The sequence below is a fragment of the Lichenostomus cassidix genome, chromosome 13, assembly GCF_008360975.1.
Source record: "Lichenostomus cassidix isolate B80296 chromosome 13, HeHo_3.0, whole genome shotgun sequence".
Taxonomy (NCBI): Eukaryota; Metazoa; Chordata; class Aves; order Passeriformes; family Meliphagidae; genus Lichenostomus; species Lichenostomus cassidix.
The window spans coordinates 2,845,317-2,872,010 of NC_139494.1; the positions used below are offsets into that span (position 1 = coordinate 2,845,317).

The window sequence follows — 26,694 nt, forward strand, 5'->3', positions numbered from 1 at the left end:
AAACACAAACCGAGCTCTTAAAGGTTCTGTGATTACAGTTAGGAACAGTTCTGATCCCACTCCCCCCCCACCATCTTCTTCAAGAAAATGACACCATAAACTGAAGCACAAGTGCACTCAAAATGTCAATTGCGTGGGAGAATATCTGCAATAGAAAACCAGACCTGGGCTGCTCTCTAGATGAAGAGGTTTGGTGTCATCCAGACACCAGAATGAGCCATGTGTGATAACAGGACACACCATCTCTACCCAGACTGACGGTGCATGAGCACAAGGAGAAGAAGGGCACAAGATGACACCCACCCCCTAAACTGCCCTTAAAAATTGTGTCTGAAGAGGAGCACAGACCCACCATAGCAACAGCTGTGGAAGCTGTTTTAAATGCCCTTAAATGCACATGGATAATATGCTGAAGTGTTACCCTCCCACAACAACTTTCCCAAAGCAGCTGCAAAAATGTGCCCCGTTTACATGTTACCAACTCTTATCCAACACATTCCACATGTCAGGCCACTGGAATCACAAGAAACTGTCTCTGATGGGAGATATGCATAACCTCAAAGCACTTTGTGGCCATTTCTTTACCACATATTATCTCAAGATCCAGAAAGCCTGCAACTTCTGACCCTTGGAACTTGGGAAAGGATCCTGGTGAAAAACATTCTGTGCCCATCCTGCTTCCTGCTTGCCTCTAAGCATCCTCTATTCCTCAGTTCCCAACAGTCATTATCCAGAAAAGGACATCATTCCCATTCCCTGTCCTCTTATGACATAACCCATTGTATTACAAATGATTTCAAGTTCCCTCCAATTCTCATCCTCACCTTTCACATCAGGATATGCCCAGGCCCTACTTAGTGTCACTGCCACATTCACCTCTGTGAAAAGGCACAATTTCCTTTCCTACTTCAGGGGTCAATTTGACTTTTGCTTCCCTTCCCAGCAATGAGAGCACTGTAAAACCTACAGAGATGGTATCACAGACATGGTCTGGCAGACTCTGCAGCTGTTCCTTGAGGTCTGGTAGCGTAACAGACCTGAGAACACTATTTGCTGTACAGGTCATGTTGGGACTGCTCTCATGGCAATAGAAACAGATGTCATGCTGAGAGAGACCGAGCAATGCACTGGTGAACACACCAATCCAGTGGATATCTACTGTGTAGAAAAAATCGGTTGTAGGATTTTTTGCTGCCATTGCTCTTGTTTAGAAGACAATTTACAGGGAAACTTTAAAGGTGTTCCAAAGGTAAACATTGAAAAAATCATGTCAAAAAAAGGTTAGTGTCCATAAAGCCACTCTTTCAGCCAGAAATGCAACTTGACAACTACAGGTAACAAAAAACTGGGTGGGAAACGAAACATAAAAAGACCACAAAGCCTTCCCAGTTTTCATAAAGACATGAAAACAGAAGTCCAAATATTAATGTTGACTTGCATCTCCTGTAAAGGACAAATGATGGAAGATGAGGGCAGAGAAGAAACTACATGTGATGCCACCACGTTCAGCAGTCAGCAAAGGATATGATGAGGTACACATGGCCTGGCACACTGTCACCACCACAGCCTGCCCTGCACAACTTCAGCAAGCCAGTGTGGAAAACCTACACAAGCAAGAGGAAACCTACACAAACCTACAGCAAGCGGGAGTGCACCCTTCATAATGAAAACCTCGAGGCATCAGAGGACAGTTCTCATCTCAAAAGGCAGTGATTTAATTCTACAGCAGAACAATACATATCCACATCAGCAAATCAGAAGTGTGTATCCCAAAGCGCCTCCGGCAAACCGTTACCCTGCAAGGACGAGGCAGCAGACACAAATGTGCAATTAACACACTTAAGCACCCGCCAAGATCCCACTGCTGTCAGGTCGAGGTGCAAAGGCCGGCTAATAGAACCAACTCAGGAAACGATAGAGAATGGGCAAAGGGGGAGAGAATAAACAGAGGCGAGCAGGGCATTAACACTGACCGTGTCCAGGAGAGCAGACGGCTCCGGCTGCGTGTCCTTGGCCGCAGGGCCGGGAGGCGGCGGAGGGAAGTTGGGGCTGAAAACCATCAGGTCGCTCTTGCCCGCGCCGTCCGCCACGCACAGGCTGCGGCTGTGGCGCTGCGAGTACGACCAGCTGCCCACCTCGCTGGCGCACACGAGCGTCGTGGGCCCGGGCCCCGAGAGCACGGCCGCCCGCGGCGCCCAGCGCGACGCCCCGTACAGCACCACGGCCAGCAGGAACAGGCTCGACACGGCGCAGATGGCCACCACCAGCCACACGTTCGTCGCCGCACTCGCCGCACCGGAGCCGCTCTCCGCGCCCGCCGCCGGACGCAGCCCCGACAGCGACGACGACGATCCCGCGGCCAGCGCCGCCTCGGCGGCCTCCACGAGCGACACGCTGAGCGTGGCCGTGGCCGAGCGCGCCGGCTCGCCGTGGTCGCGCACCACGATCACCAGCCTCTGGCGAGGGCCGTCCGCCTCCTCCAGCGCCCGCGCCGTGCTCACCTCGCCGCTGTAGAGCCCCACGCGGAACGGGCCCTTGCCCCGCGGCTCCCACAGCTCGTAGCGCAGCCACGCGTTGTAGCCCGAGTCGGCGTCCACCGCGCGGATCTTCGCCACCACCTGCCCCGCCGGCGCCCCCCACGCCGCCCACGCCCACAGCGTGCCCGACACCGACCCCGACCCCGCTCCCACTGCCGAAGCCGCCAACGCAGCCTCGGCCGCCACGGCGCCCGCCTCCGGCCCCGAGCCCGCGGGCGGCAGCAGCGCCGGCGCGTTGTCGTTCTCGTCCAGCACGAACAGCTGCACCGTGGCGTTGCCGCACAGCGGCGGCTCCCCCGCGTCCACCGCACGCACCTCGAACTGCAGCACCTGCAGCTCCTCGAAGTCCAAGGGCTGCAGCGCCCACAGACGCCCGCTCTCCGCGTCCACCGACACGTAGCTCGACGCCGGACGCCACACGCCCACCCCCGACGACGCCGACGAGGAGCCCGCCGCCCCGACCACGCCGCCCTCCCACACCGAGTAGCTGACGCGCCCGTTGCCCGCCTCGTCCGGGTCCCGCGCCCACAGCCGCGCCAGCTCCGCGCCCGCCGCGTTGTTCTCCCGCGCCAGCACCGTGTACACCGCCTGCGCGAACGCCGGCGCGTTGTCGTTCACGTCCGACACCGGCACGCGCACGCCGCGGCTGGCGCGCAGCGGCGGCGCCCCGCCGTCCTCCGCACGCACCTCCACCTCGTACTCCGACACCCGCTCCCGGTCCAGCGCCTCGCGCAGCACCAGCGAGTACGAGCCCGCGAACGTCGCCTCCAGACCGAACGGCGACGCCGGCCACACCCAGCACCGCACGCGACCGTTCGCCCCCGAGTCCCGGTCCGACACGCTCAGCACAGCCACCACGGTCCCCAACGACGCGTCCTCCGGCACCGGCACCGACAGCGACGTCACCCACACCTCCGGCGCGTTATCGTTTACGTCCAGCACCTCCACCAACAATTTGCAGTGACCCGATAGTGGGGGGTTTCCGTGATCGGTTGCATCCACTTGGAGACGATATAGACCAATATCTTCGAAATCTAAATCATTTTTGAGACGAATCTCTCCGCTCTTTTTGTCGATCCCGAAAACGTCTCTTCCATCCTGAGGAAACAAGATCTCGAGGGAATACGAGATATTCCCGTTTGACCCTTCATCGAAATCTGTGGCATTTATTCTCATGACTAACGTGCCGCGTTCTGTATTTTCTGGCAGCTGCACTTTATACACCGACTGGTTGAAACGGGGCGCGTTGTCGTTGGCGTCCAACACCGAGATCACCAGCTCCATTGTCCCCGTCAGAGACGGCCGACCACCGTCAATCGCCGTCAGCACCAACCGGTGCACAGGAATCGTCTCGCGGTCCAGTGGCTTTCTCAGCACCAGAAATAAGGACTCGCCGTCCTCCTCCGTTTTTTGCACGTCCAGAGAGAAATGCTCGCTGGGGCTGAGTGTGTACGAGAGCTGAGCATTCGCTCCAATATCTGCATCTGACGCGCCCTCCAGTGGGAAACGAGACCCCGGCATTGTAGATAACTCTGCGATGCTGAGGTTTTTTCGGGTGGCGGGGAAGATGGGGGCATTGTCGTTGATGTCGGTGACCTCCAGCTCCACGTGGAAGACGCGCAGCGGCCGCTCCACCAGCACCTCCAGCCGCAGCGCGCACGGCGCGCTCTTGCCGCACAGCTCCTCCCGGTCCAGCCGCGAGCTCACCAGCAGCGCGCCGCTCGCCCCGCTCACCTCCACGCTCGCCCGCCGGCCCTGCGCCACCAGCCGCAGCCGCCGCGCCTCCGCCTCGCCCGCCTCCAGGCCCAGGTCCTGCGCCAGACGCCCCACCACCGTGCCGGCCTTGGCTTCCTCCGGCACCGAGTAGCGCACCTGCCCGCCCGCCAGCGCCCAGGCCGCCTGCAGCACCAGCACCCGCACCGTCAACGGACAACAACGCTCGCCCATCGCCGCCGCCGCTGTCGCTGTGGCTTTCGGTCCCCTCCCGGGCCCCGCACGGCTCCCCGCCGCTGCCCGGACGCACCGGCTCTGCTGCCCGGCCCGCGCCGCCCCCCCGCGCTCACAGCCGGGCTCTCCGCCGCACCGGGGCGGAGCCGCTGAGATGCCGAGATGCCGTTCTTGAGCCTGCAGCGACACCGTGCGCTGCTCTGCCGCCTCACACACTCCGCGACAGCGCCGGCGCCTCCCCTCCGTCATGGCCATCTCCTGTGCCATTTCGTCTTCCGGTGCTTGTCTTTCCTTTTACTTCCTTTTCCTTAACACTTGCTGTTTCTTTGTAAATGTTTCTTTCTTTGTTCGCCTTTCTCGTCTCAATTTCTTTCCATACACCTATATTTTTCCCCTTCAATTTTCTCTTTCGAGTAGTTTTTATTTTCCCTTTTCTTTTCATCTTCTTTCCCTCTTTGCACTCTGTGCTCTTTCTTTCTTCCTTCTCCGTTTTCTTTCTTACCTTTCCTCCTTTCTCCATCCTTCTGCCTTCCTTACCTACGCTGGCCCCCTACAGTCGCCCCCGGCACCACTTCTGAGACCCTCAAAGCTGGAATTCTCAGCGAAAATTAAAGGGCATCAGCTCCAGAGCACGGTGCTCTCACCAGGGTGTTAGGGACCAGCCCCGTTGCGCGTCTAGAGACAAGGTCGGTGCGTGCTGGTTCTTTCTGATGTCTTCTGTTCTTTCTTGCTTGCTTGCTTTGTTCGGACTTGCACGGATTCCTTAATTTCTTTTTAGTTTTCTTCTTCATCTTCTTATGCCAGTCTTTCTGTCTTTCTGTCTTTCTGTCTGTCTTCTCCTTCCCTTTGTCTTCTCTTTCCTGCTCTTTTTTCTTCTCGTTCTATTCCACTTCTATCCTCGTCTCTCTGTTTTTATTTTCTACCTGAACCGAAATACTTTCCAAATGTCCACAGCATGCTTGCAATGAAGGATGTAAATGCCTTTTCGAAAGTGCTTTCATTCCTCATGTTTCCCTTTTTGGTGTTGTTTTCTTTTTGTGGGGGGAGGTCTGTTTGTTTGTTTTGGTTTGGTTTGTTTGTTTGTTGGGGTTTTTTTTGGGGGAGTGGTTGGGTTTTGGGGTTTTTTTGTTGTTGTTGGTTTTTTGGGTTTGGTTTTGGTTTTGTTTTTCCATCACTGCTCTACCTTCTGGAACAGAATCCCAAACCTCAGCTACTGGGATATCTAATTTAAAAATGCACCAAATATTACAAGCAATGCAAGTGAGTTTCTCATTTTTGAATTCAAAGCCATCACAGCACAGCACACCAATCCCCCAAGAATTGTGCAAAAACTTTAGGCAACCACAGCACCTCAGCACTTCTTGCATACCTCGAAGAAGGGTTATTTTTCCTGACTCCTGTTCTACCCATAAATCCAACCCAAAGCCACCAAGTAACACCATGGCATTGTCACTGAGAATATCTGCTGCACGCCAAACACATCTACCTCAAGAAATGCGTTAATGTCACTTCTCCATCTGTCCTTGCTTCGACGTGCTCACCCTGTGCCAGGAAGCAACAGGGAAGGAATGAGAGCAGGCAGTGGTGCTCCAAACCCACAGGCATTTCAATCCAGGCAACATTCAGTGGATCCAACATGAAGATACCACAGCTGAACAGGAACCAAAGTACATTGGTGTCTCACACAGAGCCTCTTCAGGTACAAGCGACTTACCTGTAGCATCACTGGTGTCCTCTTCATAAAAATAAACATTTTCAGAACAGGAATATTGGTTTTTTAACCGACAGTGTCCCCTAATGATATGATTAATTTTGGGGCATGCCAGACAGAAAAAAATGTATTCACCAAGAGCTTTGAAAAACAGGGACAGTGACAAGTCTTTCCTTTTGCACTTTAATGACAGAGGAAGCAGAAGGGACACCTGAAAGTTAGTGATATTCTCTCAACAGCAGCCTCAGCTCGACAGAGTGGAAAAACTTTCCCTGAGACCCATGGATTACTGCCTAAACATCTGCCACCTGACAGCTGCCAATATTTTGCTGTCTGCATCTCATCCACTGTTACCAACATCCTGCCAACGTCAGAGAAGAAAAAAGGGTGATTGGTCTCAGACAAGAGAAGAAAACAAAGGAACCTGTCCCACTGTACTGAAATGCCAGGTTTGACAATATCTTGAATATGGAGACCACTTCTTCCCCTCCCTAGCAACATCAAGATCAGGAAAATTACTCGGGCAACATTCTGAGAAGGCTGGCACACAAATTCCAAAAAGGTTTTGGAAAGGTTTGTCCAACAACATTCCACAACAAAGACAAGCAATTAAAGGCATGTATTGCAGGTAACTTTACAAGCAGTAATACCACAGAAAACAACAGAGCACAAGGATATGCAGAACTACGGGAGGTCCTGAGAAGATCCCAGAAGAGCAGCCCTCTGTGCTCAGCTTTTTCTCAATGTTTTCTACTATCATCCTCTATCCTGTCCCACGGGAAATGAGACCTCTACAGCAAGCAAACATTATCCATTTAATCCACAGTGACACAGAGCACGTTCTACTTAACATCTCCATTTCCTTGAGGCAACACTCTTCCTTACTCAGACTTCCCCTCCCCATCATACAGGCCCAGGCCCTACTTGATGCCATTCGAAGAATCACTGCCAAAATATCAAACATTTCTCAACTCCAGAGATATGTCCCATCTGTAAATTCCACTCTGCATAGGATCTAGGCCTTGGGACCTCTTCACCTTCCCTCATGATCATCACAAAGAACAGGTGAAACTCTTCAAAGCTACACAGCCTTCACCAGGCTCTTCCCAGCTGCATGAACTTCACCATGAACACTTTGCTTCTTTTTAGCAATCTCATATGAAAACTAGCACAGAGCTGCATATTAGAGTTCTTAGAGATTCTATGACCAGAACAGGATTGGAATCAGCATACACGGATTTTGTTCTTCAAGAGAACCACACCAAACACTGTGGCACAAGCACTCTCACAAGTTCAACACAGAATTTGTACTGCAGAAATCTTGAGCTGGGATGCACTGCTGGATTTGGCCTGTACCTGCACATATCAGAATGAGCCTTGTGTAACAACAGGACACACCATCTCTACCAGTTTCAAGTGTACAAGCAGAGGAAGTCGAGTGCACAAAGACTACACTCACACCTCATTACATATACTGACTAAGATAAGAACTAAAATGCTGACAAGCACAACACCATAATGGATTATATTGACTGTGTAGGGGAAATTAGTTTGGGTTTTGTTGGTAGGGGTTGTTCTCTGAATTCTTTCTTTGCTTTCTTGTTATAAAAGATTATTTCCACGACCTTTGAAGTGATGCTGCTGTTTATATAAATTTTGATAAAACTTCGAAAGACTACACTGTATTTCATACTACTTCTCTGGCCAGGAAAATGCATTAACAACCCGGGGAATGGGGAAGCAAGGAAAAGAAAATTCCCCTTTCTAACACTTACACTTGGAGAAAACTCCTCATGGTGAACACATTATAATTCTAAGCAGAGTAAAAAGATCCTTGCAAATAGATCATAGGAAAGGCTCACCACATCTACCTGTTTCATAATGACTCTAGCATTAGAACCAAAATTGACAGCTAATCCTTCCATGTCCTGACAGAACGCTGAAGTCCCAATTTTCACCTTGCTATTTTGACATTGTTAGTGAGCAGAATCAAAGAGAAAGGAGTCAATTTTTACTAGGAAATAAAATCTAAACACAGGACTGTCCACGAGGACCTGGGAATTGTGAACACCACAGCCTGTATGTTTTTACAATCATGAATAAGGCTAGGTCAAAATGCCACACACCAGAGAGCACAAAAGCTGCAAAGCTGACAACTCAAGGCACCTCTAGTCGCAATGGACAATGATTTCATTGCATGGGAGGACTCACACCCAGAACAGAAAAGCACACCTGCAGACAATACCTGCTGCGGACCGAGCTAATACATTAATTTCCACTTCACACCCCTCATCACCTCAGTACTCCAGCAAAACCTGCCGTGGCTCCTCGGGCAGATGCGGAGGAACACTCACATCGTTAAGCACTCGCCAAGCATCGGTCGCCCCTTGGCTGCGGAGGCGGAGCCCGGCTCGAAACAGCAACTGCAAAGGGTACGGTAGAAACGGGGCAGAAAGCAGAAAGGGCAAAGACTTGAAAAGAGAAACGGAGAGACAGGCAGGGCCACTGACCGTGTCCAGGAGAGCAGACGGCTCCGGCTGCGTGTCCTTGGCCGCGGGGCCGGGCGGCGGCGGAGGGAAGTTGGGGCTGAAAACCATCAGGTCGCTCTTGCCCGCGCCGTCCGCCACGCACAGGCTGCGGCTGTGGCGCTGCGAGTACGACCAGCTGCCCACCTCGCTGGCGCACACGAGCGTCGTGGGCCCGGGCCCCGAGAGCACGGCCGCCCGCGGCGCCCAGCGCGACGCCCCGTACAGCACCACGGCCAGCAGGAACAGGCTCGACACGGCGCAGATGGCCACCACCAGCCACACGTTCGTCGCCGCACTCGCCGCACCGGAGCCGCTCTCCGCGCCCGCCGCCGGACGCAGCCCCGACAGCGACGACGACGATCCCGCGGCCAGCGCCGCCTCGGCGGCCTCCACGAGCGACACGCTGAGCGTGGCCGTGGCCGAGCGCGCCGGCTCGCCGTGGTCGCGCACCACGATCACCAGCCTCTGGCGAGGGCCGTCCGCCTCCTCCAGCGCCCGCGCCGTGCTCACCTCGCCGCTGTAGAGCCCCACGCGGAACGGGCCCTTGCCCCGCGGCTCCCACAGCTCGTAGCGCAGCCACGCGTTGTAGCCCGAGTCGGCGTCCACCGCGCGGATCTTCGCCACCACCTGCCCCGCCGGCGCCCCCCACGCCGCCCACGCCCACAGCGTGCCCGACACCGACCCCGGCCCCGCTCCCACTGCCGCCGCCAACGCAGCCTCGGCCGCCACGGCGCCCGCCTCCGGCCCCGAGCCCGCGGGCGGCAGCAGCGCCGGCGCGTTGTCGTTCTCGTCCAGCACGAACAGCTGCACCGTGGCGTTGCCGCACAGCGGCGGCTCCCCCGCGTCCACCGCACGCACCTCGAACTGCAGCACCTGCAGCTCCTCGAAGTCCAAGGGCTGCAGCGCCCACAGACGCCCGCTCTCCGCGTCCACCGACACGTAGCTCGACGCCGGACGCCACCCGACGCCGACCCCCGACGACGACGACGAGGAGCCCGCCGCCCCGACCACGCCGCCCTCCCACACCGAGTAGCTGACGCGCCCGTTGCCCGCCTCGTCCGGGTCCCGCGCCCACAGCCGCGCCAGCTCCGCGCCCGCCGCGTTGTTCTCCCGCGCCAGCACCGTGTACACCGCCTGCGCGAACGCCGGCGCGTTGTCGTTCACGTCCGACACCGGCACGCGCACGCCGCGGCTGGCGCGCAGCGGCGGCGCCCCGCCGTCCTCCGCACGCACCTCCACCTCGTACTCCGACACCCGCTCCCGGTCCAGCGCCTCGCGCAGCACCAGCGAGTACGAGCCCGCGAACGTCGCCTCCAGACCGAACGGCGACGCCGGCCACACCCAGCACCGCACGCGACCGTTCGCCCCCGAATCCCGGTCCGACACGCTCAGCAGAGCCACCACCGTCCCCACCGACGCGTCCTCCGGCACCGGCACCGACAGCGACGTCACCCACACCTCTGGCGCGTTGTCGTTCACATCTAGAACCTCTAGCTCCACGCTGCAGTGACCCGAGAGCGGGGGTGTCCCTTGGTCTCTCGCTTCAATTTCCAGGTCGTATGCCTTAACGTCCTCGAAATCCAGTTCACCGGCTATCCGTATTTCTCCGGACCTTCTGTCAATTATGAATAGCTCCTGAGCGTTGGTAGAAATCGTGTCGCTAAAAGAATAGTATATTTCTCGATTACTTCCTTCATCTTTGTCTGTCGCTGTCAGTTGGAAAAACGCGGTACCCGGAGGTGTATTTTCCAACAACTGCACTTTATACACCGACTGGTTGAACTGGGGCGCGTTGTCGTTGGCGTCCAGCACTGAGATCACCAACTCCATTGTCCCCGTCAGAGACGGCCGGCCACCGTCAGTCGCTGTCAGCACCAAATGATGCACAGGAATCGTCTCGCGGTCCAGAGGTTTCGTTAAAACGAGCACTGCTGAGATTTTGTTGTCATCTTTGGATTTCAAGTCTAACTTGAAATTCTCGCTGGGGCTGAGCGTATAGGAGAGCTGGGCGTTCGATCCGATATCTGCATCCGACGCGCCCTCCAGTGGGAAACGAGACCCCACCACCGATAATTCCGCGATGCTGAGGTTTCTCCGGGCGGCGGGGAAGATGGGGGCATTGTCGTTGATATCAGTGACCTCCAGCTCCACGTGGAAGACGCGCAGCGGCCGCTCCACCAGCACCTCCAGCCGCAGCGCGCACGGCGCGCTCTTGCCGCACAGCTCCTCCCGGTCCAGCCGCGAGCTCACCAGCAGCGCGCCGCTCGCCCCGCTCACCTCCACGCTCGCCCGCCGGCCCTGCGCCACCAGCCGCAGCCGCCGCGCCTCCGCCTCGCCCGCCTCCAGGCCCAGGTCTTGCGCCAGACGCCCCACCACCGTGCCGGCCTTGGCTTCCTCCGGCACCGAGTAGCGCACCTGCCCGCCCGCCAGCGCCCAGGCCGCCTGCAGCACCAGCACCCGCACCGCCAAATGACAACAACACTCGCCCATCGCCGCCGCCGCCGCCGCCTCCTCCGCCGCTGTCGCCTTGGCTTCTGGCCCCCGCCCGGGCTGCACACGGCTCTCCGCCGCCGCCCGGACGCACCGGCTCTGCTGCCCGGCCCGCGCCGCCCCCCCGCGCTCACAGCCGGGCTCTCCGCCGCACCGGGGCGGAGCCGCTGAGATGCCGAGACGCCGTTCTTGAGCCTGCAGCGACATCGTGCGCTGCTCCGCAGCCTGACACACGCCACGACATAGCCGGTGCCCCTGCTCCGTTATGGCCATCTCTTCTGCCTTGTCTGTTCCTTTGTGCTCCTTTTTTTTTTTTTTTCTTATCGCTTGCTGTTTGCTTGCATAGGTTCAGTCCTACTCCTTCTTTTCTTCCTTCCATTATTTCTCTAGTTTTTATCGGCCTTCCTTTCCCTTCCCTTCCCTTTATATTTCCTTTCCTATTCGTTTGCGTACTGTTGCATCTCCTCTTCCTTGTCCTTTTCGTTTATTGCCCTGCCCTAATCTTTAAGCCTTTTTCACTTATCTTTTCAATCTTGGCTCTTCTTTACCCCCGCCGGCAATTCGCCAATTGCCTCCTACGTCGCGACGAAGACCATCAAAGTCGTATCTATCAGCACTAAACATGGTATATCATCGCCCGGACGCGGTGCTCCAACCACGGGCAAGGCTTTTAGGGACCAACTCTGCTCAGCGTCTAAACAAAAGGTCGGTGAGTGCTGATCAGGTCCCTTATCGTCCTTCATTTTCTTCCATTCTCTTCTTTGTTACTTCCTTGTTCCCTTTCTGTCTTACTTTTTACTTCTCCTTCCTTGATATATTTTTTTCTCCTACATTTTCTTCTGCTGTTCTCTCTTTTCTCTCTTGATCTCCTATTTCTTTATTCTCTTTCCTCACGTCTTCTTCATGCTCTTAATTGTCGTATTTTTTTACCTCCTCTTCATTTTCTTTCCTTATTTCTTATGTTCTTCTATTTCCTTTACTAATATTATTTCCAAATGTTTATATAATACTCTCAAATGAACATGTCCTTTGGAAACAGTTCTCATTCCTTTTTCTTGCAATGGTTCTTTCCATTGCTTCTTTTATTCCACTCTTTCTTTGTCCCTTTTCCTTTTTCTTCTCCTTTTCTCTCTTCCTTTTATTCTTTTTTTCTTTCTCTCCTCGCTGTGCATTGTCTTTCCCTCCCCTTGTGTGTTTCTTCCATTCTTGTATCTTCTATTATTTTTCCCTTTAAGGAAATGTTTTAAAAATAGCTACACCACCTCGTCATGAAGCACAGACAAGCCCTTTAGCAAAAGCTCTCATTTCTCTTCCCTTCCACCTCTCATTCCTCATGCCAGGGAACAGCCTTGCTGCTTTCTTCCACTACCATGCACCTGCAGCTTCCTCTCTCTTCAGGATGAAAATCACACTTAGAGTATTCAGTCATCTCAAGAACCCAGCAAATAAATCGACAAAGCAACCATATGGCAAAAACCAGCTCTGTTACATCAGAGAAGAATCCACACATTCAGATATGTAATACAAGAAAGGCTCCAAAGAGTCTAAATAACCCAAGGGAATCTCTCCTCTGGGAACTCAAACCCATCACAGTCCAGCATGATAATCCTCCAAGAATGCTGTAAAAAAAGCATGATGACACCATGCTCCTCATCTACCTCGATGAAGAGCAATTCTGCCTGACTCATTTTTCACCTTCAGAGCTAATAAAAAATTCACCAAGGTAACACCACGGCATTGTCTCTGAAAGCATCCTCCACATGCCCAACACTTTTACTCCTAGAAAAGCATTAAGTACACTTCTCCATCTCTATTTGTTTCCCCCTTCTCACCCTGTACCAGGGAGCAGCAGAATCGAATGACAGCACATAATGGTGCTCCAAACCTACAGGCATTTAAGTTCAGGCAATATTCAGTCAATCCAACATGAAGGTACCACAGTTGAACAGGAACCAAATTACACCTGGTTTCTCACACAAAGCCTCTTCTGGTAGGAGTAACTCACCTGTAGCATCACTGATTGCTTCTTCATAATAAGAAACTCCAGGACCAGAGGTATTTATTTCAAGAGGCAGTGTCCCTTAATGCCAGCTAGAAGACCGAGGCCAGAGAGGTGACTGATGCAATGCCTCAAGAAAAGCTGGCAGAATGATACAAATTTCAAAAAGTCTTCTGTTTGACGAAGAAAATTCCACATCAAAGACAAGTATTTAAGGGCATGCATGGCAAGTCACTTCACAAGCTGTAATAACACAGGGAAAAACAGAATGCAAGAATGCAGAGAACTGCTGGAGGTCCTGAGAGGATCCTGGGAGAGCAGCACTATGTGCTAGGCATTTCTCAAGGTTTTGTATTGGCATCCTCTATCATAATGCATGGGAAATGAGATCCCCACAGCTAATCAGACATTCTCCACTTCCTCCTCAGTGATACAGATGATGTTCTACTCAGCATCTTCCTTTCCCTGGGGCAGAATTCTTCCCCACTCAAATTCACCCTCTCCATCACACAGGCCCAGGCTTCATTTAGTGCCACATGCAGGATCACTGCCAAAATATTGAACACTTCTCGACCCCAGCAACATGCCCTGTCTGTAAACTCCACACTGCATTGTGATCTAGGCCCTTGTACTTCCTCATCTTCCTTCATGATGACCACAAAAGACATACAGAATGTCTAAGAGCCACACAGCATCTGGTAAGCTCTTCCCAGCTACATGATCTTCACCATGAATGCCTTGCTCCTTTTCAGCAATCTCAGATGGAAACACTACAGAGCTGCACATTAGAGTTCATAAAAATTCTGTGATTAGAGCTGTGACAGCTCTGATCTCAGTCCACAGAGATTTATTTCTTCAAGAGAACACAGCAAGTTCCAAAGCACAAGGACACTCACAATGTCAACCGTGTGGGACAATTTGCACCACATGAAACTAGAGTTGGGCTAATCATGCTGGTTTTAGGGTGTACTTGCAGATATCAGGGTGAGCCGTATGTGACATCAGGACACACCATCTCTACCGAGACTACTTGTGCAGTGCACAAGTAAAGGAACTTGAGCACCTACAGAACACACCCACCACATCTTTTGTTCTTACAAATCCCACCTGAGGAGGAGGAAGGAACCATCACGGCAAAATCAACAGCCACAGAGACTACTGTGGAAGCCCACTTCTACTCAAGGACAGAAAGTTTAAGTGTTCCCCTCCTACAACACCTTGAAACCTTGAACCTGGATAAACTGTTTCATCAAACACTCAGCACTCTCCATCTCACCAGCTCTCACCAGCACATCCTACATCAGGCAGGCAGTAGCACAAGAGACAGTCTCTGATGAAGAGACTCATAATTTCAAAGGACATTGTGGATATTTCAATACCATCCACTGTCTCATGATCAGGAAGGCCCCCACTCCAGACCCTTAGGGCCTGGGAAAGGATCCTCAGCAAGAATGTTCTGTTCCCATCCTGCCTCACCCTTTCTTGTACAAATCCTCCACTCCCCCACTCAGAGATGTGTTCTGAAGACAAACATATCATCTCATATTTTCTTATGATATAACATCCCAAGGATTTTTGGTTTCCTCACACAAGTCTTTCTGCTGCTCATTGTCACCCTTTCCACATAAAAAGGGCCAGGCCCTACTCTATACAATGGCTCAGTTTACTTTCCTGCCTCAAGGTTCAACATTATTTTTGCTTATTCTTTCCAGCCATGACACACCATAAAAACCCACAGATGGTATCATTCACACAGTGTACAACAGTCCCTCTGCTTCTGACACCTCATGTTTTATAATGTTTCACTATGGGAATATTATTTCTAAAGGTGACATTGGAATCTCTAAACAGCAATAGCACTGATGTCATGTATCCAAGTGAAGAACCAAAATGTTGGTGAGTACAATACTCTAACACATGATACTGACATGTGTAGGGGAATATTTTTTGAGAACTGGTGGGGAAAGGTGATTATTTTATTTTAGGGGTTATTTGTTAATTTGTTCATTACAGAAGTGAAGACTTCATGGGCTTTTAAAATGGTGGAACCATTTATGCAAATTTTGAGGGAACATCAAAAAAGGCCAGTGTACTTGACACTACTTCTCTGGTCAGAAATGCAACTCCACAACCTGGGGAGTGTGGGCAGCAGGAAAACGAAAAATAAATTTCCCATTTGAAACACATACCTTGGGTCACACTCCTCTCCCAGAATCTACTAGTATCTACTAACTAGATACTTGCAACAAGATCATAGCAAATCTTTTCCACAGATATCCTATTTTCTAAATGAGTCTCATGGTGGAATAGAACTTGAGAACTTTCATCCTTTAATATCTACTTTTAAACTCACATTATATCTTCACATGACCGTAGTTAAGGAACAGGAAGATATTTTTCAATAAAAAGACAGATGAATACCAGCACAGTCAGCAGTCAGCAAAGCCAATAAGGTACCACAAAGCACCTGGGAGTCTGTCACAACCACAGCCTGGCTATCTTGCCCTCCTTCACTCAACTCGGGTGGAAATGCTACACATCAGCAAGCAAGAGGGTTGTCTGCAAATCTGGAACCTCGGGATACCTCTTATCACAGAGGGAAGTAAATTAACTCTAGACTAGAAAAACACTCAGAACAACAAACCTCAGCCGCCACCTGTAAGTATAAGAGAGTATTGCAATTTCTACATTCTGGCCGCCCCACAGCAAGAGCTGAAGGCTCCGGCAAGCACACCGGACTCAGATGCAAAGGTAGATTGCCACCCTTAAGCACCCGCCAAGCACGCACCGACCTCGCGCCGTGGGAACTGAGCCCAACTCGAAACAGCAACTGCCCAGGGCGCGGATGGGAAGGGTCACATAAGAGGACGAAGGAAGTGCCACTGACCGTGTCCAGGAGAGCGGACGGCTCCGGCTGCGTGTCCTTGGCCGCAGGGCCGGGAGGCGGCGGAGGGAAGTTGGGGCTGAAAACCATCAGGTCGCTCTTGCCCGCGCTGTCCGCCACGCACAGGCTGCGGCTGTGGCGCTGCGAGTACGACCAGCTGCCCACCTCGCTGGCGCACACGAGCGTCGTGGGCCCGGGCCCCGAGAGCACGGCCGCCCGCGGCGCCCAGCGCGACGCCCCGTACAGCACCACGGCCAGCAGGAACAGGCTCGACACGGCGCAGATGGCCACCACCAGCCACACGTTCGTCGCCGCACTCGCCGCACCGGAGCCGCTCTCCGCGCCCGCCGCCGGACGCAGCCCCGACAGCGACGACGACGATCCCGCGGCCAGCGCCGCCTCGGCGGCCTCCACGAGCGACACGCTGAGCGTGGCCGTGGCCGAGCGCGCCGGCTCGCCGTGGTCGCGCACCACGATCACCAGCCTCTGGCGAGGGCCGTCCGCCTCCTCCAGCGCCCGCGCCGTGCTCACCTCGCCGCTGTAGAGCCCCACGCGGAACGGGCCCTTGCCCCGCGGCTCCCACAGCTCGTAGCGCAGCCACGCGTTGTAGCCCGAGTCCGCGTCCACCGCGCGGATCTTCGCCACCACCTGCCCCGCCGGCGCCCCCCACGCCGCCCACGCCCACAGCGTGCCCGACACCGACCCCGACCCCGCTCCCACTGCCGCCGCCAACGCAGCCTCGGCCGCCACGGCGCCCGCCTCCGGCCCCGAGCCCGCGGGCGGCAGCAGCGCCGGCGCGTTGTCGTTCTCGTCCAGCACGAACAGCTGCACCGTGGCGTTGCCGCACAGCGGCGGCTCCCCCGCGTCCACCGCACGCACCTCGAACTGCAGCACCTGCAGCTCCTCGAAGTCCAAGGGCTGCAGCGCCCACAGACGCCCGCTCTCCGCGTCCACCGACACGTAGCTCGACGCCGGACGCCACACGCCGACCCCCGACGACGAGGCCGAGGAGCCCGCCGCCCCGACCACGCCGCCCTCCCACACCGAGTAGCTGACGCGCCCGTTGCCCGCCTCGTCCGGGTCCCGCGCCCACAGCCGCGCCAGCTCCGCGCCCGCCGCGTTGTTCTCCCGCGCCAGCACCGTGTACACCGCCTGCGCGAACGCCGGCGCGTTGTCGTTCACGTCCGACACCGGCACGCGCACGCCGCGGCTGGCGCGCAGCGGCGGCGCCCCGCCGTCCTCCGCACGCACCTCCACCTCGTACTCCGACACCCGCTCCCGGTCCAGCGCCTCGCGCAGCACCAGCGAGTACGAGCCCGCGAACGTCGCCTCCAGACCGAACGGCGACGCCGGCCACACCCAGCACCGCACGCGACCGTTCGCCCCCGAGTCCCGGTCCGACACGCTCAGCAGAGCCACCACCGTCCCCACCGACGCGTCCTCCGGCACCGGCACCGACAGCGACGTCACCCACACCTCCGGCGCGTTGTCGTTCACGTCCAGCACCTCCAGCTCCACTCGGCAGTGACCAGACAATGGGGGCCAACCTTTGTCCCGCGCTTCAATCTCCAGGTCGTATGCCTGAACGTTCTCGAAATCCAGTTCACTGGAAGTCCGTATTTCCCCGGATTTTTTGTCAATCTTGAAAAGTTCCTGAATTTTGGGAGAAATTGTGTCAGCAAACGAATAATACAACTCCCCGTTGCTTCCCTCATCTTTGTCTGTTGCTGTCAGCTGGAAAAACACAGTTCCCGGGGCTGTATTTTCCGGCAGCTGTACTTTATACACCGACTGGTTGAATTGGGGCGCGTTGTCATTCGCATCCAGCACCGAGATCATCAGCTCCATAGTGCCAGTTAGAGACGGCTGCCCGCCATCACTCGCAGTAAGGACCAACCGGTGCACAGGAACCGTCTCGCGGTCCAGAGGTTTTGTGAGTACCAGAAACAGGGACTTGCTACGAAAGTTACTGTTTTCTTCCTGTATTCTAAAATGCTCGCTGGGGCTGAGTGTATAGGAGAGCTGCGCGTTCGATCCGATATCTGCATCCGACGCGCCCTCCAGTGGGAAACGAGACCCGGGAGGGGAATTCTCTGATAAACTGAGGTTTTTCCGGGCGGCGGGGAAGATGGGGGCATTGTCGTTGATGTCGGTGACCTCCAGTTCCACGTGGAAGACGCGCAGCGGCCGCTCCACCAGCACCTCCAGCCGCAGCGCGCACGGCGCGCTCTTGCCGCACAGCTCCTCCCGGTCCAGCCGCGAGCTCACCAGCAGCGCGCCGCTCGCCCCGCTCACCTCCACGCTCGCCCGCCGGCCCTGCGCCACCAGCCGCAGCCGCCGCGCCTCCGCCTCGCCCGCCTCCAGGCCCAGGTCTTGCGCCAGACGCCCCACTACCGTACCGGCCTTGGCTTCCTCCGGCACCGAGTAGCGCACCTGCCCGCCCGCCAGCGCCCAGGCCGCCTGCAGCACCAGCACCCGCACCATTACCGTACACCAATGCTCGCCCATCGCCGCCGCTGCTCTCGGTATGTCTACCGGCCCCCGACCGGACGCACCGGCTCTGCTGCCCGGCCGCGCCGCCCCCCCTCCGCGCTCACAGCCGGGCTCTCCGCCGCACCGGGGCGGAGCCGCTGAGATGCTGAGATGCCGTTCCTGAGCCTGCAGCGACACCGTGCGCTGCTCCGCAGCCTCACAAGCTCCGCGACACCGCCCGCGCCTTCTCCCCGTCATCGCAATTTCTTCCACTGTGTCTTCCTCTACTTCTCATGTTTCTTTTATGTTTGCTTTAGCTTTGGGTTGGGTTTTTTTCATATTTCCTGGTATTTTATTGCAAATATACGTTTTTTTCCGTCGTCTTCATATTCTTTCATTTTTATTTTTTGTGTCTGTTCTCTTTCTTCGTCTGTCTGTTTTTCCTTTTCCTTTTTTCCTCTCGTCTCTGTATAACTTCCTTCCTCCGTGTCTTTCTTTTTTGTTCTTTTCTGTCTCCTTCGTCCATTTCCTCCTTTTTGCCCTTTCGTGCCCTATATTTTATGTCCTTTCCTTTTGCTTTCCATCATACCTTTTCTTTACTGTGCTGCCGGTTCTCCACTCTCGTCAAGCGCCGCGCTGGAAACCTTCAAGCTGGACACGCAGCATCAACGCCAGAGGCGCACTAACCAAGGGAGACGCCGTTAAGGACAAGCTCCGTTCTGCATCTACAGGTACAGTCTGTGCATACTGTTTAGCCCCTCGTCTTTATTTCTTTTCTTATAGTCTTCGGTGCCTTCTTCATTACATCATTGTGTCATTAATTTCTATTACATTTATAGCTTTCCTTACCCTTCCTATATTTCTTTTTTCAGTCCTTCTTTTCTGCCCTCCTCACTTCCTGTGTACAATCAAACCGTCAGTGACACGCTAGTGACCTCTTTTGTAGCTTCTCCCTTTCTCACTCTTCCTTCTTTCTATTGGTGGTTTTCTTTTCTTTTCTTCCTTGCCTGCATTGCTTCTTCCTCCTCTTCCTTCCCCTCTTTCTTCTCAAGTTCTCTTCATTGTCCTGCCCCTTCTCCTTGTGTCTTTGCCTTTGTTTTTTTACACAACATGTGTTCTACATGACTGCATCACTTCCAGAATGGAGCACGGAATGAAAGCAAGAGCTCTCATTCCTCTCCTCCACCGTCTTCCATCTCTCCAGAAGAGGAACAACTGTCCTGCTTTCCAGTCTATTCAAGACAGACAGAGGGCCACTTCACCTCTCCTTCAGCAAAAAGACCACACTCTTAGCTCCCTTCCTCTCAAGGCAGAGAATGCACCATGCTCTGAAACACAAACCCAAGTACCACATACTCCAATATCTGTGCAAAAAGGACCCAAAGACTCAAAACAACCCAGGAGACTCTTCCAATCTAGAATTTACACCCAATGGAGCACAGTACACAAATCTGCCATGAAGGCTGAAAAAGCGCAGCAACACCACAGCGCCAGAGTGCTCTTTATGTATATCAGCGAAGACCTATTTTTCTGGTCTCGTTTATCACATGCATGGTGAAAGCCAAGCTCTTGCTTCTTGCCTTCCAGGCTGACAGGTTCTGCCAGAACAACACAGCAGCATCCAGGGGCATTAGTCCCAATGGAAAACCTCTCACTTAGAAGTATACTCCACCAGCAAAAGCTGCAAAGATAACGCCCTGGCATTTTCCCTGAGAATATTCCATCTATTCCCAACGCATCCACTCTGAAAAACACATAAGGGTTCCTCCTCCATCTCTGCTTGCCACCACTGATTCACACTGTGCCTTCAAGCACATGGAACAGAATAAGCACGGGTGCTTTGCTGGTCCAGTCATAGAATATTTCAAATAAGATAGAACCCATAAGGATCAGCAAGTCCAACTCACAATCCAGGGAACATTTGGTCAATCCAGGATGAAGGTTCCAAGACTCAACAGGAACAAAAGCACAGCTGTCTTAGAGACTCATCTTTTTTAGCTACAAGAGACTTACCTGCAGCATCACTGGTTGCTTCTTCAGAAAGCAAACCTTAGAAGGAAATGAGGAAATAGCAATTGGCTTTCTTTTTCTCCTAGGGTTATCAGAGATTTCTGGGGAAGATTGATAGGGAACAATAAACCACATTTTGCAAGAGCCTTGAAATCACTGCATAGACCACAGGGGAAGCAGGAGGAACAATGGAAAGCTATGGATGTTGTCTCAACATCAGCCTCAGCAATGGAGACTGGAAAGCAACCCCTAAAATGATGAAAAACTGCTGGAAAATCCACCACCTAAGAGATGACAAAATTCATCAGTCTGCATTCAACCAACTGTTACCAAGACATTGCTAATGTAAGAGAAGCAAAAAAGAGAGACAGAAGTTTTTGGTAAGAGGAGAGAAGAAAACAAAAGGATTCCATTCCACCATATTTAAACAAAAGGTTTGCCAATTTCTTGAAGGACACTTCATCCTCTCCTTAGCAAGACTAAACAGGAAGTTGACCAAGGAGAAATTCGTAAAAGTCTGGCCAAACATGATCAAAATTTGAAAAAGCTTCTATTTCATCAACACCATTTCCCATCAAAAGCAAGTGATCCAAGTTGTGTATGACAGCTGTGTATGTGACTTACATCTGTCAGGAAAATCATGGAGAACATCAAGAAATGGGGATATGGAGGACTTCTGAATGTCCTGAGAGGATCCCAGACAAGCAACCCTGTGTGTTGTGAGCTTTTTTCCAAGGTATTCTACTTGCATATTTTCCCTTTCCCCGGGAAATGGCATCTCCACAGCTAAACACACATTCTCCAATTCTTCGCCAATAACACAGTCCATGTTCAACACAGCATCCCCATTTTTTCAGGGAACAATCTTCACCACTGAAAGTCACCCTCCTCTTGATGGGTATCCTAAGGCCTCCTCCATGCCTCTTAGAGGATCACTGCCACAGTATGCAGACACAGTGCCACCATGGCAGACCAGCAATTAAAACTCATTTGGAGCATAACCCAGGCCTTCACCTATCCCCACTTCCCCTCAGGATTGGCACGAAGAACTTATGAAGGGATTCAAACTTGCACAGCATTTGGCAGGCTCTTCCCAGCTGTGTGAATTTCACCATGAATGCTTTGTGCTTTTTAGCAATCTCAGGTGGATACAGCACAGAGCTGCACATTAGAGTTCATAAAGATTCTGTGATCAATGCTGCGACAGCTGTGATCTCAGTCCACACAGACTTTATTAGAAGTGCCACCCCAAATGCTAAATTGCAAGTGCATTCACAGTATCAACAGTGTGGATATTCACATGGAAATGTGGATAACATTAGTATGATATAAGACCAGAGCTGGGCTGCTCTGGAGGGTTTGATGTGTATAAGCATATATCAGAGTTAACTATGTCCAGGGGAGACACCACTTCTGCCAAGAAAGACTCTGCAAGTGCACAGGTAGGGGAAACAAGCACACACAGAGATTACCCCGACCTTCTCTTCTCATCACATCCGCTTACTGATCCCAGAGGAGAAGCAAAGAACCATTATAGCAAAGTCAATGAGTGTGGAAGTGACTATGGATGCCAACCACCATGCAAGTACAGCAGGCTGAAATGCTACCCTCCCACAACAACCTTTCTCACAACAAGCAGGAATGGCTCATCGGACAACAGTCAGCATTCTGCATCGTATCACGTCTTACATATTTCCTATGGTAATCACTCAGTAGCACAGTAGGAACTGTCTCAGGCAGAAGAAATTCATAAGCGCAAAGGGTATTTTTGGTATTTTCAATCCGTGTAACTATCTGACTATGTATATAGCCCCCAAATGAAGACACCTCAAACCTTGGATATCACCCTGTGAAAGAACACTATGTGCTCATCCTGCTTCATTCTTCCATTCCCCACTCTGGGACATGTGTTCTCAAGACAAACACATCGACTCCACTTATTGTCCTCTAACCTCATGCCCCTAGGATTTACAGTTCCCACAGACAGGTCTTGCCACTGCTCAAGGCCACCCCCTTCACATTACGAAATGGCCAGGCCCTACTCAGTACCACAGGCCACAGTTTCACTTCCCATCTAAAGGCCCATTTAAATTTTACTTCTCCTTCTCAGCAATGACAGCACCACAAAACACTGACAGACAGTGTCATGTACAAGGTAGACAGCACATGTTCTGCAGCTGACCCAGCACACTTTCTGTAGCTGACCCATCATGTTTTGCAATGCTTCAACTATCTCACAAAACATCACTTGGTAACAATATTCATTCAAAAGGTGATGTCAGGTCAGCTCTAAATGAGAACGGCATTGATGTCTTGCTCTGAGAGAAAATCCAAAACGTTGGAGAGCATACCAGTGTACCAAGAGATACCGACTGTCTGTGAGAATGTTATTTGACATTTAGTGGAGAAAGCTAGGATTTGGGTGTTATTATTTCTAAGTTTGATGCAGACAACATTTCCAGGGCTTTTGAAACAATGTGGTTGTTGATACAAATTTGGAAAGGGAAAAACTAGCCAGTGTGTTCCATGATACTTCTCTGAAGAGAAACACAAATCCCTAATGTGGGGGACGCGGCAGCAGGCAGAGAAACAAATTTTCCCGTTGTAACACTTACCTTAGGGCACACTCTGCTGCCCAAATCCTTCTGTTACTAAGAAAAGCAAGAAGATACCTCGAAAAAGAACATGGTGAAACTATATACTGCTTTTACCACATTCTTAAGTACTCTAGTGGAGGGACTAAAAAAGAGAAGGCTTTTCCTTGAAGTCCCAATTGCCACACTTGCACCACATCTCTTGCAAAGGGAAATGAGAGAAGAGGATTTTCAGTAAAAATCCAGAATAAAACAGGCACGGTATGAGTCAACAAAGACAATAAGGTGGAATGGACGGCCGGGAGGAATGTCACCTGCAGCCTGCCTATATTGCACTCTTTCAGCAAGCTCGGGTGGAAATGCAACACACCAGCACACCTTGTTTCAAAAGTTGACACTTTGAGGCATCGCTCACCGCAACTGGCAGCGATTTCATTCAAGAAGAAAACAATTGTTACACAGAGCAGCAAACGGCAGCTGCGGACCATAACTGCTCCAGGATGTAGTAATATTTCCGTATTCCCCCTAAGGGCAGATGAAAAGCTGCCATTGACATCCTTAAGCACCTGTCAACCACTCATCGCACTTGGGCCGTGGAAACTGAGGCTGGATCCAGGCAACAACCAAACAGGGGGCAAGGACAGAAGGGGTGGTTACCGGATGGAATGGGGTGAGAGCCGAGCAGAGGAGGCATTGCACTGACCGTATCTAAGAGAGCAGACGGCTCCGGCTGCGTGTCCTTGGCCGCAGGGCCGGGAGGCGGCGGAGGGAAGTTGGGGCTGAAAACCATCAGGTCGCTCTTGCCCGCGCCGTCCGCCACGCACAGGCTGCGGCTGTGGCGCTGCGAGTACGACCAGCTGCCCACCTCGCTGGCGCACACGAGCGTCGTGGGCCCGGGCCCCGAGAGCACGGCCGCCCGCGGCGCCCAGCGCGACGCCCCGTACAGCACCACGGCCAGCAGGAACAGGCTCGACACGGCGCAGATGGCCACCACCAGCCACACGTTCGTCGCCGCACTCGCCGCACCGGAGCCGCTCTCCGCGCCCGCCGCAGGACGCAGCCCCGACAGCGACGACGACGACGATCCCGCGGCCAGCGCCGCCTCGGCGGCCTCCACGAGCGACACGCTGAGCGTGGCCGTGGCCGAGCGCGCCGGCTCGCCGTGATCGCGCACCACGATCACCAGCCTCTGGCGAGGGCCGTCCGCCTCCTCCAGCGCCCGCGCCGTGCTCACCTCGCCGCTGTAGAGCCCCACGCGGAACGGGCCCTTGCCCCGCGGCTCCCACAGCTCGTAGCGCAGCCACGCGTTGTAGCCCGAGTCGGCGTCCACCGCGCGGATCTTCGCCACCACCTGCCCCGCCGGCGCCCCCCACGCCGCCCACGCCCACAGCGTGCCCGACACCGACCCCGCCCCCGCTCCCACTGCCCCCGCCAACGCAGCCTCGGCCGCCACGGCGCCCGCCTCCGGTCCCGAGCCCGCGGGCGGCAGCAGCGCCGGCGCGTTGTCGTTCTCGTCCAGCACGAACAGCTGCACCGTGGCGTTGCCGCACAGCGGCGGCTCCCCCGCGTCCACCGCACGCACCTCGAACTGCAGCACCTGCAGCTCCTCGAAGTCCAAGGGCTGCAGCGCCCACAGACGCCCGCTCTCCGCGTCCACCGACACGTAGCTCGACGCCGGACGCCACACGCCCACCCCCGACGACGCCGACGAGGAGCCCGCCGCCCCGACCACGCCGCCCTCCCACACCGAGTAGCTGACGCGCCCGTTGCCCGCCTCGTCCGGGTCCCGCGCCCACAGCCGCGCCAGCTCCGCGCCCGCCGCGTTGTTCTCCCGCGCCAGCACCGTGTACACCGCCTGCGCGAACGCCGGCGCGTTGTCGTTCACGTCCGACACCGGCACGCGCACGCCGCGGCTGGCGCGCAGCGGCGGCGCCCCGCCGTCCTCCGCACGCACCTCCACCTCGTACTCCGACACCCGCTCCCGGTCCAGCGCCTCGCGCAGCACCAGCGAGTACGAGCCCGCGAACGTCGCCTCCAGACCGAACGGCGACGCCGGCCACACCCAGCACCGCACGCGTCCGTTCGCCCCCGAGTCCCGGTCCGACACGCTCAGCAGAGCCACCACCGTCCCCACCGACGCGTCTTCCGGCACCGGCACCGACAGCGACGTCACCCACACCTCCGGCGCGTTATCGTTCACATCCAACACCTCCAACACCACCTTGCAGTGACCCGACAACGGGGGTGTCCCTTTATCTGTCGCTTCGATTTGTATCTCATATGAATGGATGTCTTCATAGTCCAGGGCGCCCGCCAGACGGATCTCGCCGGACTTAGCATTTAAAAGGAAAAGGTTTAATCCCTTTTCAGGAAAAGTATTGCTCACACTGAATGTCAGTTCACTATTGCTTCCCAAATCCGGATCCGTAGCATTCACACACGCCACGAGCGTCCCCTCTCCCGTGCTCTCCCGCAGCTGAACTTTATACACAGACTGGTTGAACTGGGGGGCGTTGTCGTTTGCATCCAGCACTGAAATCACCAGCTGCACCGTCCCTGTCAACGGCGGCCGGCCCCCGTCAGTCGCCGTCAGCACTAACCGGTGCACGGGAATCGTCTCGCGGTCCAGTGGCTTCCTGAGCACCAGAAATAAGGATTCTCGATATTCCTCACTTTGTTGCAAATCCAGAGAGAAATGCTCGCTGGGGCTGATTGTGTAGGAGAGCTGAGCGTTCGATCCGATATCTGCATCCGACGCGCCCTCCAGTGGGAAACGAGACCCGGGAGGGGAGTTCTCCGACAAACTGAGGTTTTTTCGGGCGGCGGGGAAGATGGGGGCATTGTCGTTGATGTCGGTGACCTCCAGCTCCACGTGGAAGACGCGCAGCGGCCGCTCCACCAGCACCTCCAGCCGCAGCGCGCACGGCGCGCTCTTGCCGCACAGCTCCTCCCGGTCGAGCCGCGAGCTCACCAGCAGCGCGCCGTTCGCCCCGCTCACCTCCACGCTCGCCCGCCGGCCCTGCGCCACCAGCCGCAGCCGCCGCGCCTCCGCCTCGCCCGCCTCCAGGCCCAGGTCCTGCGCCAGACGCCCCACCACCGTGCCGGCCTTGGCTTCCTCCGGCACCGAGTAGCGCACCTGCCCGCCCGCCAGCGCCCAGGCCGCCTGCAGCACCAGCACCCGCACCATTACCGTACACCAATGCTCGCCCATCGCCGCCGCTGCTCTCGGTATGTCTACCGGCCCCCGCCCGGACGCACCGGCTCTGCTGCCCGGCCGCGCCGCCCCCCCTCCGCGCTCACAGCCGGGCTCTCCGCCGCACCGGGGCGGAGCCGCTGAGATGCTGAGATGCCGTTCCTGAGCCTGCAGCGACACCGTGCGCTGCTCCGCAGCCTCACAAGCTCCGCGACACCGCCCGCGCCTTCTCCCCGTCATCGCAATTTCTTCCACTGTGTCTTCCTCTACTTCTCATGTTTCTTTTATGTTTGTTTTAGCTTTGGGTTGGGTTTTTTTCATATTTCCTG

At 54.5% G+C, this 26,694-nt stretch overlaps 2 protein-coding genes across 6 annotated transcripts in view; both read right to left on the reverse strand.

The window, feature by feature from the left end:
• LOC146431079 (protocadherin alpha-C1-like) overlaps window positions 1-26,694 on the reverse strand; it is a 157,125-nt gene that overhangs the window by 100,820 nt on the left and 29,611 nt on the right. For 2 of the 5 annotated variants that reach the window (XM_085073316.1, XM_085073314.1), the window contains exon 1: window positions 1,974-5,540. The exons of 2 other annotated variants lie outside the window; for them this stretch is intronic. In XM_085073316.1, the coding sequence (XP_084929442.1) occupies window positions 1,974-4,751 (2,778 nt within the window). In that variant the 5' untranslated portion in view covers window positions 4,752-5,540. Of the gene's footprint in view, window positions 1-1,973; window positions 5,541-16,099; window positions 18,610-26,694 lie in introns of those variants that run through there. One more of the 5 variants, XM_085073321.1, reaches the window with a different exon arrangement.
• LOC146431080 (protocadherin alpha-2-like) lies at window positions 23,731-26,388 on the reverse strand. Its single transcript, XM_085074156.1, has 2 exons — window positions 23,876-26,388; window positions 23,731-23,778 (listed from the first exon to the last, which is right to left on the reverse strand). Exons 1-2 carry the CDS (start codon window positions 26,381-26,383, stop codon window positions 23,731-23,733), a joined length of 2,556 nt encoding a protein of 851 aa, XP_084930282.1. The 5' UTR covers window positions 26,384-26,388.

Coding starts and splice junctions, on each gene's coding strand:
- LOC146431080 (XM_085074156.1), bottom strand. CDS start 26,383: ATGGGCGAGCATTGGTGTACGGTAATGGTGCGGGTGCTGGTGCTGCAG. Junction 23,779..23,875: donor CGTCTGCTCTCTTAGATACG/GTCAGTGCAATG, acceptor GCCTGGATCCAG/CCTCAGTTTCCACGGCCCAA.